Here is a 17,813-nt window from a genome sequence, read left to right on the forward strand (position 1 = left end):
TGTCATATAGAATATATACAGTATACTGTAGCATAGGTGAAATTACAAGACCCAAACAATTTTTAGTAACATTACATTATCAAAATCAAACATGAAGTTGACAATTTCGAATAATAATGATTTGAGCAGAAAGATATAAGATTTGGAAGAAAATTTCTATTGATCATACATTCCAATAATTATCGATCTATAGTTTCCCCTATGTTTCATAATTTTTGGGATTTTATTTGTGTTACACGAGCTTGTTGAAAATAAGAACTTTCTTATCAGTGGGGGGATAGTTCAAATTACACAGTAAAATCTCTATTCTTTTGTACACAAATTTTGTAAATAGAGAGGCATTATAAAAAGCTATGAAAATAAATGGTGTGGTAAAAAATGTTATCAGATGACTAAATATAGGTAATATAACTTGAATATTACATTTCTGATATTTTTATTCAACTTCAGATTTTTATTTTCATGCTATAGCAAAAATTATCCACCGTATATCCACCATCTTTTTTTACCGTCTAGGGAGTCACCAGATGTGTTATTACATTAGGTTAACTACCTAACTAATGAAAAAAAGTCTCCCTGGTTTTTATGGAATAATTTTGACAAATTTTGTATTTGACCATATTAAGGGAAATTCATGTTTTTTCGTCTTGATTTTTGTTACAAATATTTGATTTATGTACAATTAACCAAATATTATATCTAAAATTCATGCCTGTACCTGAGCTTTAAATTCAACTGGCCATATGATAATTTGATTGAAGATATGCTTAATTTTTATATGAATTCATATCTACATTTCAACAGCTTTCATAGTGTGTTACAAACATAAAGGTCACCTTTAATTCTGAAGAGTTGTAAGATATTCAAATATACGATGAAGGAGATATAAAATACATGACATCACATTATTCAAATATTTAGCCATTTGTTGTCGAGATGAAAATAATGGCAACTCATGAGAGAGATAATTGATTGAGCTAGCACATATTCAAATTTCATGGAAAATCGGGCACAGATAAGCTTTAAGCTAATGTTAATGAATGAGAAATGTTGATAATAAAAGAGCTGCAACTCTGAGGCTTTATAAACACAAAGAAGGACAAAATTATTTATGCCTTAGGTGAAAAAAATGCTGTCAGAAATATAAGATTCAAATTATTGGGAATCCAGAACAAAATAATGTGGAGGAGTTTCGTCATCCTCTCTTCTGTTCATAACTTCATTTGTGCACCTCATTTTCTCAATCACAGTGTCAGAAATAACGTAGTCATTTTCAGTCTGCTGTTCTGCTGGTGTGTCATCAATTGTATAGTAAACATCTTCCTCTTCAATGGTTCCTTGAATGTCGGAAATCTCTTGGACCCTTGTGCCATTGTTTCTTTGATAATGCATGGCAGGTTCTGGTTTCTTGTGATGTTTCTTCTTAAGTTGATAAAGTAACACAATTACAACAATCAAAAGCGTGATTGTACTTGTTGCCAGTGCTATTGTGGTTGTTTTATTGTTGTCACTTCCTGGATTAGATTTTTGGGATGTTGTCTCAAATACCACTTCCTTGTTAATAGTTGGTGTGATATTTTTGTGGTTGTGTTTCACAGTTGTTCTGTAAAAACAAGGTCTGTCTGTCGGAATACTTTCAGTGGTAGAGATATCTTGGTAGTTGCTTTGGGATGTTGTCTTTTGGTCTATTGGTATGATGGTATCATTAATAGTGAATTCAATTTCATCAGCTCCTTTCTGAACTTCTGTGCTCACCAGACACTTGACAGTGTAACTACCAGCTGGTAAATTGTTAAAACATCTTTCATCTGTATTTTGCTGGTAATCATTCTCTGCCAATTCTTCTTCATTCAAATGCCAGTTGTAGATTTTCTTTTGACCAGATCCACCTGCTGCATAGCATTTGAAGCAATTCTGATTCAATGACATTTCAGATGTTTCGTATAACCTCTTGACCTCCACCATTAATTGTGTGTGAACTTTTAATATCAATGTGTAACACCAAATTTCTAAATTGTTTTTATTTGTTTTAAGAATTGATAAACAGTAGAAGAATATCACTTCTCCAGAATAAAAACCATTAATAGTCTGATTATAATTTACATCATATAAATTATAAGAATGTATGATGTTGTAGTTTCCTTGGATCCACCCAATTGTGACATCATAACTCAAGTCATTTGACAATCTAATGATATTACAAGAAATTTGTACTTCCTTTCTTTCAATAATGTTATTAAAACCTTTACAAGAAATGCGCTTGCTATTCTCGTCAGATATTCCATATTCAACACCAGATGTAGGAACCAAATATTGTGAATTATCATCATCTTCACATGTGTATATTCCATGGCCTTGCTGTCTATTCAAAGATAAGAAAACATGACATCTAATGTTTACCTTTTTAAAAGAGTAATCTTTAAAGATGTACAGTCCAGCATTGTCTTTAACAACAAAGTCCTTTGGAAGAACCTGGTATTCTTTCATCACTGGTAAAACTCTCACTGTCCATAGCTTGATGAGTGATAGTAAAGCCTATCAAATTCAACAAAATCTGAAGCTCCATGTCTGAATATCAACAAGAAGATTATGAGGATCATGAGAGATTTCATCTTTGTAAAAATCTGTGTTTAGCACGTCTTTACAGTGTAAGAATGAAATATTAAAGTGCTGGTTTTGTTGTAATGCAATAATTTAATTTTCTTTCTCAAATATAAACTGTTTTCTCAGTTCAAACTATGTAACAAAATTAATTAAAAAACAGTTATGAAAGTTATAGAAACAACAAAAATCGACACAAAGTCTACAATTAAGTTTATGACGTGCTCAGGATAAGACGTGTATAGCGAGCGCTCCTCATTTGACTACAATTTACACGGCGTGTATGCATCATGGCCACCAAACCCAAGACTCGCTCTCGCCCAGCCGATATTGAAAGTGCTTGTTCCAACCCTGTGGACTTTAACAATTTTGTACATGCTTCCCTAAAATCATTATTAGATGGGCAGGCAAAAATTAAAGAGGATTTGAACCAAGCTATTGGATTTAACTCGGACAGAATCGCAGCACTCGAAGAAAACGATATTATCAAGGCTAACAAGATTGGTCAACTCGAACAAACGGTTGATAAACTATCATCTACGGTTGCGAAGCTCGAACTAGAGGCCAACAAATCCGAACGCTTCAGCCGACGTAACAACGTTCGAATTGTGGGACTTAAAGAAGAATCAGGTGAGGATTGTGTTGTCTTGGCCAGGAACATTCTAATAGATAACTTTGAATTTAGTGAAATACCAACGATAGAGCGTGCACATCGAGTCGGTCCTGTACTGCCGGTGAGTCCCCGACACATCATAATTAAACTACTTAGTTATAACTCTAAAGTTCAAGTCATGAAACAGAAGAATATTGCCTTACAAGATAAACAGTTTTACGTGATAGATGATCTGACCTTAGTGGATTATAAAGAAAAGAAGAAATGGAAATTTCAAGTTAAAGCTTTATATGACAATGGAACTAAACTTAAATTCTCTGCTGGTAAATGGCGAACTTCTACGGGGACTCCCTATATATTCAAGTAACTTTTACGGTGTTTTGAGGAACTGGGATATGAATGGTTTCTTTTTCTCTGCCTTCTTTCATTTTGTAATGTCAGTATATTTAACCTGGCTTTGCTTGTTTAAATTCCAAGCATGTCCGCTACGTACCATTATGCAAATTATACCTTTGCATACCCGGTTACATACCTAATGAATTATTCTCCGTTTTATACACGGGGAGTGCAACGCTTACGCTACCTATGTATTAGTAATACGGCAGCACTAAACAGAATTGTTTTATGTTTAATTATTGTTATATTTAGTTTTTTATTTTATTATATTATTGTTAACTTTTACCTAATGTTTAAATTATCTATGATACCTATAATTAATGTGCCAATCCAACCCTACAACTGATGTGAAATTTAACCCCTTTGTGGCATACGAGAACATGAATATTAACGAAAATGTTGATCCACATTCTCAATTTTATGCTAGTTTAAATGAATCTAATTATTTTGATCCAGAAACATTCTCAGAGAATTTCTCTAAGCATAACAATGATAAAAATATTTTGTCTACTATCCATTTTAATACACGTAGTCTCTTGGGCAAGATGGATTCTTTAAAACGTTTTCTTCTTACACTTGAATTTGACTTTGATGTTATTGCTATTACTGAATCTTGGCTACAGTATGACAATAATCCCCTAACAGATATGCCGGGTTATAATATTTTTTCTAGAAATAGGAAATCTAAGGCGGGTGGTGGCGTAGCCCTGTACGTACGAAACAATGTATCAGTTACTGTCCGTAATGATTTAACAACAGATGAATCAATATGTGAATCGATATTTATTGAAATAGAACAGATACATGGGAAAAATATCATCGTGGGAACAATCTATCGTGCTCCGTCTTTGAATATCAATGCATTCAATGATATCCTAGATAACCTACTTCATACTCTTTCAACTGAAAATAAGCTGGTATATCTGTTGGGTGATTTCAATATAGATATTTTGCAATATACTTATGAAACCACAACTAACAATTTTGTAAACACTCTTTTTAGCAACTTTTATTTACCGCTAATACTTAGACCTACTAGGATAACATCAAATAGTGCTACTCTTATTGATAACATATTAACCAACCAGCCTGATTTACACCTCGCTAGTGGTCAGCTCTATTGCGATATTTCCGATCACCTACCTGTTTTTTCTATATCTACCTTAACATACAAAAATACTCAAGCAGTCAGTAGACCTCCAAATAAACCTTTTAGGAAAATTAATGAAAATAACATCGAACAATTTAAACGAGAGCTTAGCGTAATAACATGGAACGATGTGAACTTATTGCAAGAACCTAATCAAGCTTATAATAGTTTTGAAACTAAATTAAAACTTTTATATAATAAACATTTTCCAATGACTACGCAAAGTAAAAAAAACACAAAATTAAAACCTTGGATGTCAAATGGTCTGTTGCAATCTACTAAATATAAACACAAGTTATATGCTAAATACCTAAATAATCCTACCAATCATAATAAAATAAAATACACTAAATTCCGTAATACCTTAAATTCACTTATTAAACGTGTTAAAACCGAATACTATCAAAACAGATTCACTCAATGTCAACATGATATTAAAGGTACTTGGCGCGTAATTAACTCCTTGATTAAAAGGTCTCCGAATTTGAATACGAAAGTTGTTCTAACAGGCAATAATGGTGAATCCATTGAAGACCCGTCTCAAATCGCAAATGAATTCAATAAGTTTTTTGTCGAAATTGGACCAACTCTTTCAAAAAAATTGCCAACCGATCAATCTGATTTTAAAACGTATTTGCCCTTACCTACTTTAAACTCTTTATTTATGTGTCCAGTGTCTGATACAGAAATTATAGATATTGTCAAGTGTTTTAAAACTAATAAAGCGCAAGGACTTGATGAATTCAGTCCAAAAGTTATTAAACAATCAATTTCCCTTTTGGTTAAACCTCTATGTCACATATTTAATCTGTCTTTAACAAAAGGAGTTTTTCCAAATAAATTGAAATTGGCAAGAGTTACTCCCATCTTTAAAGCAGGAAAAAAGGACACTTTATCTAATTACCGACCGATCTCAGTCCTTTCGCTATTTTCTAAAATATTAGAAAGAATTATCTATAATAGAACCTATGCCTTTATGGAAAAAAATAATATTCTATTCAATAAGCAATTTGGATTTCGCAAACATTTTGATACCGCAATGGCCTTAATTGATTTGTCCAATGAAATAATAGATGCATTTGAAAATGATGAGTTTGCAATTGGTGTTTTTGTCGATCTATCGAAAGCATTCGATACCATTAACCATCCCATTCTTCTTTCAAAACTGTATCACTATGGTATTCGCGGTGTTCCTCTCAATTTATTTAAGAGCTATTTATCCAACCGCTACCAATGTACCAAGTTTTGTGATTCCCAATCCGACTATTTGCCTATTACCTGTGGAGTACCACAAGGTTCATTACTAGGTCCTCTTCTGTTTCTTTTATATGTGAATGATATTTACAATTCGTCAGTATCTTTATCTTACTTTTTATATGCAGATGACACAACACTAATCTGTAAAAATCGACACTTAGAGTCGTTATTTAACACTGTAAATACAAGTTTAATTAATGTATCCGAATGGTTTCTGGCAAACAGCCTTTCTGTAAATCTAAAAAAGTGCAGCTATGTTCTGTTTAGAAGTAGTACGATGCCGATTAAATTAGGTCCATTGCAAATTAAACTAAATGGTTCTGTTCTCCCCATGGTCAATCATGCAAAATTTTTGGGTGTATCCATTGATAGTCGTCTGACATGGAAACCCCATGTTATTGAGACAGAAAACAAAATCTCAAAAAATATTGGTATAATTTGTAGACTGGCATCTTTTCTTCCACATCATATTCTCCGAACACTCTACTGCTCCCTTGTTTTGCCATATCTTTTATATTGCAATATCGTTTGGTGTAACACATTCCCATCTAATTTAAATAAACTTCAAATACTACAAAAGAAAATCATTCGAATAATTTCGAATGTTTCACCTAGAACTAGTACAGATCCTTTATTTCGTTCTCTCAAATTATTAAAATTAACAGATATTAATATTTTCCAACAATGTTTATTTATTTACAAAAGCCAAAATGCTCTTCTTCCATCTCATTTACGCGATATGTTTTCTCCCAATTATGAATTTCACGGCTATTCCACAAGAATCCTCAATAACCTTCATATTCCTAAACATAAAAAGACTTCTTTTCAACATAATATTAGATTTACTGGACCCAAGATATGGAACTCACTTCCTAACAAAATTACAACTTCTGCAAACAAACATAGCTTCGTCTTTAACACTAAACAATATCTAATACAAAAGTAAATTAATTAACTAGTTATATTCTAGGTATCAGTTTTTTATTGTTTTCATATTCCGTTATGGTAATTACTTTATTCCTATATACCATTTACTATTATTTACTAATTTGATTTTAGTTACTTTTTGTTTTGTTCAGGCACTTTCAACACAAGCTTTTGCTTTTTAGAAATTGTGCCTCCTTCATAATATTGTTTTATTCATGTTAAAGATGAGAAGAAAAAAAATTGTATTGTTTTAACTATCTTTCTTCTCGTCATGAATTTTGTGTATTATATTATTTATTTTGTATATTATGAAGGAAATAAATGTTATTATGAAATGAAATGAAATGAAATGAAGTTGACCTCTGTTGTGCATACATACTCTTATGGTATGTGGTATAGTTTGTCCGGTGTGGTATTGTTAAGAGGTGTGCCGTTGATAGTACAGTGTGGTTGGATAGCATATTCAAATAAGGCAATGATTACTAACCAATATTTTATATTTGTAACATTTTTGCAGATTACAATTGTGTTGAGGAATAAATTACTGTATATTATGAAATGGTTTTTAAGTTGAGGAAGTAGACTATACTATTATTTTAAAATATAAAAACTAAACTAACCTTTTACATTATTAGTTTTGTTTGTTGATGAAAGTCTATCAGTTTTGTTATTAATTATTCCAATGTTTTAATACAATAGGTTCTCACGCTATCATAAATAGTACAATAAGAGGTGTGGTTAATTATTTAAAATAGTTTTTTAATGCTTATTTCAATCTGTAGCCTCAATTGCCTTTTTTTTTGTTTAGCTTTTAATGAAAGTTAGTTAAAAAAGTAATTATTGCAAGTATTATATTTTATTAGAATTATTTTCATTAAAAAAAGCAAGTTCAAGTTTACATGTTGTAAGATGTTTCAAAACTTTAGTATTCATAATTAATGTATTTGCTTCTTGTTTAAATTTACATGCTAAAGCAAGATACACAATTTAGCAGCAACAACTTCTTGTAAAGGATTAAAAATAAATAATATTCACATATTTGTACAGTTATTGTTTGTGCTTAGAGCCATACTCATTCAGTTTATATATATACAGGTTGTGTATAATTGTTGGCATTATAATGGACTGGGCTATTACAAATAAAGTATTGTACAACTTGGTTAGAATATTTAAAAGTAAATTTCTAACATTTCTATGTTTTACAAAAGAAAAAAACAAAATACTAAACCTTTTACCACTTTGAAACAAAATAACAGCATTAATTTGAAATCAATATGGGATTATTAGTATATAATTGGAATCCTCACTATAGAGATAATGCTGTATTAAAACTTCTTTTATTTGTACAGAAACATTTTTAAAGTTTTACTGTTATCCAATTCCTAGTTTAGTTCCATAATAGCTGAAAACTAATGTTAAATTGTTTTGTGTTTGCTTGTAGATTTCATCTGTGTTCTATTTCATCTTTGTTCTACAATATATCTCTTCACACTACATATTATGCATTGCAAGTGCCTTTAAGAATTTGAGTATCATCTGTCTTGTTCTGTTGACTTTATTGGTTCATTTGTCACATGCCACATGTTTTATTAGCATATTCCTTGACATCTTCCATTTCCTCTGTGTTATAATATTGTTTCATTATATAAATGTTGGAATTTAGGAATAGGAGTATCATCTGTCTTGTTCTGTTGACTAGTTGAAGGTTCTGTCACTTTCATGTCATATGTTTTATTAGCATATTCCTTGACATCTTCCATTTCCACTGTGTTATATATCGTTTCACTGTATATCTGCATGTCTCTCTGACTTGGTTCCTCATCAAGTGGTCTATTCTCTGATACAATTTGTTTTATTGGTTGTCTTGGTGATTGGTTGTCATTTTCTTTGATGTCATAATAGATTACCTCATTTGTTGTTTGGCTTCTGGATGTGCTTGATATTATGACATTTTGTCTTTGTTGTTGTATTATGTCAGAAACATCAGAAATACCATGAACAATGTTTCTTTGATAATGCAAGATAGGTTCTGGTTTCTTGTGATGTTTCTTCTTGAGTTGGTAAAGTAACACAAGTACAACAATTATAAGTAGAATAGTAATTGTTGCCAGTGTCATTGTGGTTATTTTATAATTGTTTGTTTCTTTCATGTCATTTGCTTCATTGTATTCATGATGGGTTATCCAGCTTTGTGTTGGTTGATCTGATCTTTGTGTCTTTGTTGTTTCTTGCAGTTGTTTTCCCAGGAAAGTATGTCTTGTCTGTTTGTCAGTTTGGATACTGTTAGTGCCAAGAGATATATCTTGATGATAATAGATGTTTTGGGATGTTGTCAGAGTTTTCATTCTCTTTATTGACATTGTTTTCTCAGTTGTTATATCATCAGTGGTAGAGATATCATGATAGTTGTTCTGTGATGCCAGAGTCTTCATTCTGTCTAATGATGTTCTTGGTTTGTCTGTTGGCATGATATCTTGGTAGTTGCTTTGGGTTGTTTCTTTGTTTACATCTGTAATTGTAAATTCAATGTCAGCAGATCTGTTTTGAATCGTTGTACTCACCAGACACTTGACAGTGTAATTACCGGCTGTTAAATTGTTGAAACATTTTTCATCTGTCTCTTGTTCGTAGTTATACTCTGTCATTCTCGCTTCATTCAAACTCCAGTTGTAGATTTGTTCACCAGACTCACATGTTGCATAGCATTTGAAGCAATTAACTGTTGATGTTTCATGTAACCTCTTGACCTTAACCTTTAATTGGGAGTGAACTTAATACCAAAGTGGAGCAAAACATGTTCAAGTTTATTTTTCTATTTTTATCTAGCAATGAAACACAGAAGAAAAATATCACTTCTCCTGAATAAAAACCATTAATAGTCTGATTATAGTTAATTATTCCATTGTCAGTATATGAAAAAGACTTTGTAATGTTGTAGCTTCCTTGGATCCACCCAGATATCAGATACAATTTGTTATACCCTGTCAAGTTGAAACTACAAGAAATTAGTTGTTTCTTCTGTTCAATTATGTCATTCAAACCTTGACAGTTAAAGCGTCTAGTAAAATTCCAGTCAGGTGATGCATATAAAACATCAGATGTAGGAACCAAATATTGTGAATTGTCATCATCTTCACAGGTGTATATTCCATGGCCATGCTGTCTATTCAAAGATAAAAACTGTGGGCATCTAATTGATAATTTTGTAAAAGTGTAATCTTTAAAGATTATTAGTTCAGCATCGTCTTTAACAACAAAGCCATTTGGAACAACCTGGTATTCTTTGCCTGCTGGTAAAACTCTAACATATGGACTGTAGCTTGATAGTCGATAGTAAACCCTATCAAATTCAACAAAATCTGAAGCTCCATGTCTAATTAACAAGAAGATTATGAGGATCATGAGAGATTTCAAAGTCATCTTTTTGAAAATCTGAATTGCTCGACATAGACTGAGTAGTGTTTGCACATCTGATGTTTTAATAAAATAACGAAATGTTGGTTAAGTAATGTAATTTTAGTTAAATGTTGTTTACTTTTTGTGTTTTGGTTTTATTATTGAAATCTAATCTGTTTTCTTAGCATAAACTGCTGTATGTTCAACAAATAAAACAGTTAATACATGTAAGGTATTACAACTAAAGATTGTTGATTATAATAACAAAAATGATTTAAGCACAAACAACACAAATTCTACAAATTGAAATTTGATGTGTATTCGGATATATATATATATATATATATTTCAAATTAATTAATTAAATTTCAGTATATCACCGGGTGGTTTCGAATTAATGTTCATTGCCTAATGTGTTTATATATATAAAAGTATCTCTTCGGAGATCCCGCCTCGTGAATAAAAATACTGAAAGATGAGGGCGTATCAATTTGATCTCTGGTACGCGTGCGTACAACTGAGGACTAGTGCTGTTCCGCCGTACCACGCCGAGAATGTTAAAGAGTCGCTATCCAATCGAGTTTGAACAATACCATGAAAGCCCCAGTGGTCTAATGGTTAGGACATCTGCATATCAAGCAGGCGGTCCGAGTTCGAGTCTCGGTTGGGGCGACTTTTTCTCATTCTCACAGATTTCCTCATCTTTATCGTTTCAAATTAATTAATTAAATTTCAGTATATCACCGGGCGGTTTCGAATTAATGTTCATTGCCTAATGTGTTTATATATATATATATATATATATATGACGTTACCCAAATTCCTTCACTTGCACTGATGAAGGGCTAGTGTTGCCCGAAAGCTCTGCTAACTTTTCTGGCTGTTTTACTTTATCGTTTTGATTTAGCTTTTCGCTTTGTTTTTTGTATCTCCATTGAGATCCAGCCACTGATACCCACAGCATTGTCATTTTGTATCTCCATTGAGATCCAGCCACTGATACCCACAGCATTGTCATTTTGTATCTCCATTGAGATCCAGCCAATGATACCCACAGCATTGTCATTTTGTATCTCCATTGAGATCCAGCCAATGATACCCACAGCATTGTCATTTTGTATCTCCATTGAGATCCAGCCAATGATACCCACAGCATTGTCATTTTGTATCTCCATTGAGATCCAGCCACTGATACCCACAGCATTGTCATTTTGTATCTCCATTGAGATCCAGCCACTGATACCCACAGCATTGTCATTTTTTATATCCATTGAGATCCAGCCAATGATACCCACAGCATTGTCATTTTGTATCTCCATTGAGATCCAGCCAATGATACCCACAGCATTGTCATTTTGTATCTCCATTGAGATCCAGCCAATGATACCCACAGCATTGTCATTTTGTATCTCCATTGAGATCCAGCCACTGATACCCACAGCATTGTCATTTTGTATCTCCATTGAGATCCAGCCACTGATACCCACAGCATTGTCATTTTGTATCTCCATTGAGATCCAGCCAATGATACCCACAGCATTGTCATTTTGTATCTCCATTGAGATCCAGCCAATGATACCCACAGCATTGTCATTTTGTATCTCCATTGAGATCCAGCCAATGATACCCACAGCATTGTCATTTTGTATCTCCATTGAGATCCAGCCACTGATACCCACAGCATTGTCATTTTGTATCTCCATTGAGATCCAGCCACTGATACCCACAGCATTGTCATTTTCTTCAGTTATTTGCCTTTGGATTTATATATATATGTATTTTATTTATGTCTGAATAATAACACACAGATCAATATGAAGTCAATGATCAAAATAATTTTGAAGTAATCATTTTGGGAAAATCTAAAATGGTCATAGATTAAGTTGTTTTTCATGTTTTTTTAAAATAAAATACAAATAGAACTGCAATTGAGTTTCATTTTGTGTTTTAAATAATGTAAATTGAAGGTTTTTTTTTATTATTTTGAAATAAATGTATTTTTTTTTCAGGTTGTAAAGGTTTGGGATTTAAAGGAATACACATGTCTTCAAACTGTTTCCATCAAATTCCCATCATTGCAATATTCCCGCATTCCAGAATACGGAGCAGTTTGTCTTCGTGTTTTACACTCGCCAATAAACACTATGATGGTGACTTGTGGAGATTACGTAGCTTCGTTGAAGATCGGTAGCGCCGATGCAAATATGAATCGAGGCCTACAGACCCATAAGGAGCCGCTGTGTGCTGCCATCTACAACGCACGCTTTAATCAAGTGAGTTCTACTGTTTAGTGATAATCAAAACATACTTTTGCTATTACTTTATATAAAAGTGAAACTGGCTAACTGGCTGTATATTGGAAATATACACAAGATGCTCTAAGTCTTTTAACAAATCATTTATAGTGTATGGTATAATATTTTGAAGGAGAATTGGTATAACGCAATCAATCAAATAATTACACTAGCGAAATAACATGCTTAACAATGGGGCTTTTACAGATAGTTACAGGGGCTGATGATTCAAGTATTTCTGTATGGGATTTTGAGACTGGAGCTAAATCACACACAGTCAACAAGGCTCACAAAGATGAAGAGATAACATGCATGATATTCACAATGTCTGGGAGGCGACTCATCACTGGCGCCAGGAATGGAACAATCAAGGTGATCAGGTTTATGCAGATTAATGCACATGCATAGGGTTCCTTCAGTGCAGGTGGAAACATTATAAAACATTAGGGATTATAAATAGACTGCTATACTAAGTGTAGGTGTAATTTAAGAGATAAATTGGAATTATACTGCAGATGTATAGCTTATACACCCACACTGTCCATCAAAAGTACAATCATGACCATAAAATGTAAAAGCAACTGAATATGGAGAAAACATTGGTGACAAGAACACCTGCCTTTTTAAAATTAGTTTTGTCATTATATCTTATTGTGGGATTCTGTCCTAAGTCAATAAATCTACTTATTATCCTCAGGTATGGAACTTTCAGAATGGACACAACATCCATCAACTTGATGTAGTAGATGATGTGGAGATTACTGGTCTAGTGTCATTCGGGGATAAGAAAGGAATCTTATCAGTTGGATGGAACAGACTGATTGTCAAATATGACGATAGTGACTCTGATGTAAGTTCATCTTTTGTTACCCTGCCAACCCGATTCAATCATGATTCCACTAAATGAAGGAGAACTCATATTGACTTAACAACCAAAAACGCTAAAATTGATCAAATGAACTTACTATTGAATCAATCATACTTCAGACAAAGACATTTACAGTAACATGTGTGGTGTTACTGCATGCATTTTTTAAACAGTTAAATATTCTTCACATTTTTCGATCTTTTTAACATTTTTTTCTGATTGTTTCTTCTTCCTAGATAAACTTTGTGAAGGCTGACCTAAGCTGGGAAGGTGGTCAACTTCATCAAGATGACATCCTAACGATGGATTTCTTTCCTCCAAATCTTCTTGCCACAGCTAGCTTTGATGGACAGATTGTCATTTGGAGTGTTGAGACAGAAAAGCCATTTGTTCACCTAAGAAACGGACAGCCAACAGAAATGTAACCTAATTCTTTTCTTTTTTGTACAAATGGTTGTTTTACATTTCACACTGTTACCATCTGGTTCCTTCCTAGTCTCTTACACATAATTTCCCCAATTCCTCTCACTGACCAACAGCAACTGGTTATATGCAACACTACTTCTTCTGATCTTGTGCATTGTTTCATTTTTTCCACGATAAATTTTAATGATTAGAGTTTGTTTCTCGGGAAAAAAACCCAAAAAAAACACTAGTGTATAAACTTTCAATTGTACAACAATTGTATCATATATTTGGCAAAAGTTAACAAAGAGTTTTTATTTTGATTACAGCACAAAACAACTAAAAGAAATTCTATCAACATCTAGTGTAAATAGTCGATGTCAATCAACTGCAACAACCAAATCCAGCAACTCTAGGCCGAGTACACGGCACAGGCAGAGGCACAAACAACCAGTAGGGTAGGTAATCACACAGGAAATTAGTAACTGCAGGACATACATGGCATTCGGCAAAAATAAAATCCATCACAATACTGACAAGAAATATGTAAACTGAAAGATGAGAATATTTAGTTGCATCAGACAAGGTCAAACTAACCAACAAATACATTTTTGATAAACGATCTATTAATATTCAAGATTTATCAACATTCTGGTTAACCTCCAGATGACATCCTGGACCTAGTATAGCTGCACACCAATATACAAAGTTAGAATTGAAATTGATTATGAATATCAATATTTTTTAGATTTTCACAGGCGCCAGTAGACAAAGTAATGTTTTTGAAGCACCGTTTATCTCAAGGTTTGACAGACGCACCCACGTTGATCTCTAGTGAGGCTGGACATCTTCACTTGTGGTGTGTTTATGGCAGTAGTCACTATAGAGGTAGGTCAATACCATTTAATGGTGTTGTCTTCACATACACTACTGGTAGTGGTGGTGCAGACAGCCATTGAACTATAATTCTATATAGTAAATTTTAGCATGGCATGAGTCTTCTGCTTACGTGCACATTATTTATTATAAATTTAGGTCATTTTTATGCCAGTGATAGTGAAGATGAAGAGGAATCAGTACTATGTATGTGCAGTAACCATGACAACACGTTACTGATATCAGGTGATACAAAGGGATTTGTTACAATATGGAACATAAAAAATTATGCTATATATCAAGCAGAAAACGTAAGTACAGTAACTAAACTCAAGAAAACACTAACAATTTATACCTAATACCGTAGTACCTTATTCTTACGTTAGCTCTGAATCATAACAGAGCTCATTGCAATATCTGTGAAGGTATTTTAAAAAAATAATAAAACAGATGTAAATCCAATAGCTAATAAAGAAAAGGAATATTTTGAGATTGTGTGTAGTTGAACTGTAAATCTTGCAGTTCCATCAATACCATTGAACAAGCAAGATGTATTGTGTCTTCCATTTTAAAATTCAGTTTCCCAGTATATATTGTTCTATTCTTATATATAATTTACTTCTTTCAGCAAGAAATAGAAAAGCCACCTGTAGTGACCACCTGGCATGCACATGATACAGCACTTGTCAGTGTAGATTTGATAGACTTTGAGAACCAGCAGTTTCTTTTGACAGCATCCACTGATTGCACCTGTAGGCTCTGGACCATAGAAGGCCATTATGTTGGAATGCTTGGCCAAAAGCATTTGTGGAATATCCGCAAACCGGAGACTTATAAGTACCCCCTGTAAATAGGAATTTTCATCAAATTTCCAAAACATCAATTTTTATCTACTTGAAATTGTCATGCTGTTAGAATTGTTCATTAACATTTTAAATTCTACTACATATACAGTACTATCTGTCAAGAAATATTTTAACAAGAAATTATTATTTAAAAATTTCAGAAACCCTTGGTCGGCGGATATGGAAGAAATTCTGAGTGAAACAAGCGAGAAAAACGGTAAGCAACATCATTCAAATGAGGTTTGTAGAAATTTATAGAAATGCTTAATAAAAACCAGGGATAACCCTGATAAAACGAAAACAAGATTTCTTCAATATTGAACTAATAGATAAATAAGTTTAATATTCTTTTAGGCCTATAAGCAAAAATAAAAAATTTAATGATAGGGCATCTGATCTGTATATTTGATAGAAATTGATAACTTGGAAGCTGATGACAATAGTGACATAGAGCCATCAACAGAAATAAACATCGTAAACACAGACGAACAAGAGGATGCAGACATTAACATAAATGATAACCAACTTACAACACAAGACCAATTCCCATTGACTAAGATAACAGAACCAGTAAAACTAAACGCCGAGGAGCATCTTAAATCGGATACAAATGGGACAGAAGAGAATGTAACCATCCACAAACAGATTCGTCCACACACGAACTCATCAACAATTCGAGAACGAGCTTTAGTGCCAAACAAAGGAATTGAACGATCAAGAACGTCTTTCTCGCATTTTAATCGTAAGAAGTCGCCGGTGAACTCTAGTGATATTGATGCTCTTCTGAATGCTACTCCGGTAAATCTTTATCTTGTATCACATTAAGGCCCTCAATATGGTTGCTGTCACAAATTTTAAGATTCCCTGACAATTTAAGGTTTCATTGAAACAGGTATTATATATCCTTATGGTATAATCCCACCCCATAGATCACGAAATTGGACCGACTTGGGTAGGAAAACCCTGGTTCAGGAAAAAAATGATTGGTAAGTATTTCTTGTAAAAACTCATCTGAACTGGCTATACAGGGACTATATCGTTGCCTGTTTGTGAAATCAGACATAAGGGGGTGGGATTAGACCCGGAGTGGGATTATACTCAAGGATATACGGTAAATGGTTCAGCATAATCATTACTAAAATGGTTTTTATTTATATTTTTCTTTCGTGCAATTTAGAGTATTTTAGGACGACGAGTTGATGAAGGTTTAGCTAGGATAACACAAAGCCGTCAAGAACGGCGACATCGTTACGGTGAAGTGAATTCTAGAACGACAGCAAGATTTGGAAAAATTTGTTCACCGTTTCAGGCACTGGCGACATTGGTACGTAAGATTCCACTTGCATTATGCAGCACCACACAAGTGTAATAGCTGCTGTTGACTGTCTCAAAGCAATATGTACTTCCTATTTCTGAATTTTTTCCCTATTTTGACTTTATAATAAACACAACTTCAACCATGTACTCTTTCTTCATCAACTAAAACTAAACCTTAATTTTATTTTAGGAAACAAGTGAAGTATTGTTTCCCCGAACCCTGCCAATGACTCCACGCATGATGAGCCGTGGTTTGACTTGTTCCAATGAAACAGAGCTGAAATCACTGAATTTTGATCAACCAATAACAGACACCAAGACAGACAAGGATCTAATAGACATGGGTCAAAGGTCATCACTTACAGTAACACCTGTTCTACCTCCAATCAAGGGAACTAATATGTAATATTGCATTTATATTTAATAGTATTTATATATTTATGTTTAGTCAATATAACTGAATAACACAAACAGCTTCAGTAAAATCTCCTAAAATAAAATAATTATCAAGGGGTATGAGTCACAAGATTGGCAAGATATAATTTCAATACTTCTTACTTTGTAAGCCTCTATTGAAACTCATGACTGGGCTGCCTGGTGGGAAATTGTAAAGGAAAAACATTTAGGCACACGTGGTGTGTCATAACCATATTTGAATTGGAATCTTTAAAATAAAAAAAAGACGTGACTTGCTGGCCAGTAATTGGAAAATAACGATTTTCTAGCTTGTGAGATCAAAATATTGCACACATTTCTTCGCAAAGTATATTAAATATGTTAGTAAAATAATTAGTTGTATAAAAACAATTTTACTGTACAGTATTTAATTGATAAAGTTTAATTCTTGAATCTATCAAAGTAATAATGA

General features: G+C 33.1%; 1 protein-coding gene across 1 annotated transcript in view; it reads left to right on the plus strand.

Moving 5' to 3' along the window:
* The window catches only part of LOC140051321 (cilia- and flagella-associated protein 337-like), a 50,109-nt gene extending 32,422 nt beyond the window's left edge, over window positions 1-17,687 (plus strand). The window contains exons 10-21 of the mRNA XM_072096498.1: window positions 12,350-12,613; window positions 12,842-13,006; window positions 13,332-13,484; window positions 13,739-13,923; window positions 14,237-14,365; window positions 14,656-14,795; window positions 14,943-15,094; window positions 15,412-15,629; window positions 15,790-15,845; window positions 16,041-16,426; window positions 16,806-16,952; window positions 17,136-17,687. Of these exons, the coding sequence (XP_071952599.1) occupies window positions 12,350-12,613; window positions 12,842-13,006; window positions 13,332-13,484; window positions 13,739-13,923; window positions 14,237-14,365; window positions 14,656-14,795; window positions 14,943-15,094; window positions 15,412-15,629; window positions 15,790-15,845; window positions 16,041-16,426; window positions 16,806-16,952; window positions 17,136-17,351 (2,211 nt within the window). The 3' untranslated portion in view covers window positions 17,352-17,687. The remainder of the gene's footprint in view (window positions 1-12,349; window positions 12,614-12,841; window positions 13,007-13,331; window positions 13,485-13,738; window positions 13,924-14,236; window positions 14,366-14,655; window positions 14,796-14,942; window positions 15,095-15,411; window positions 15,630-15,789; window positions 15,846-16,040; window positions 16,427-16,805; window positions 16,953-17,135) is intronic.
* The last annotated feature ends 126 nt before the right edge of the window (window positions 17,688-17,813 follow it).

Source organism: Antedon mediterranea, chromosome 1 (assembly GCF_964355755.1).
Source record: "Antedon mediterranea chromosome 1, ecAntMedi1.1, whole genome shotgun sequence".
Classification (NCBI taxonomy): domain Eukaryota; kingdom Metazoa; phylum Echinodermata; class Crinoidea; order Comatulida; family Antedonidae; genus Antedon; species Antedon mediterranea.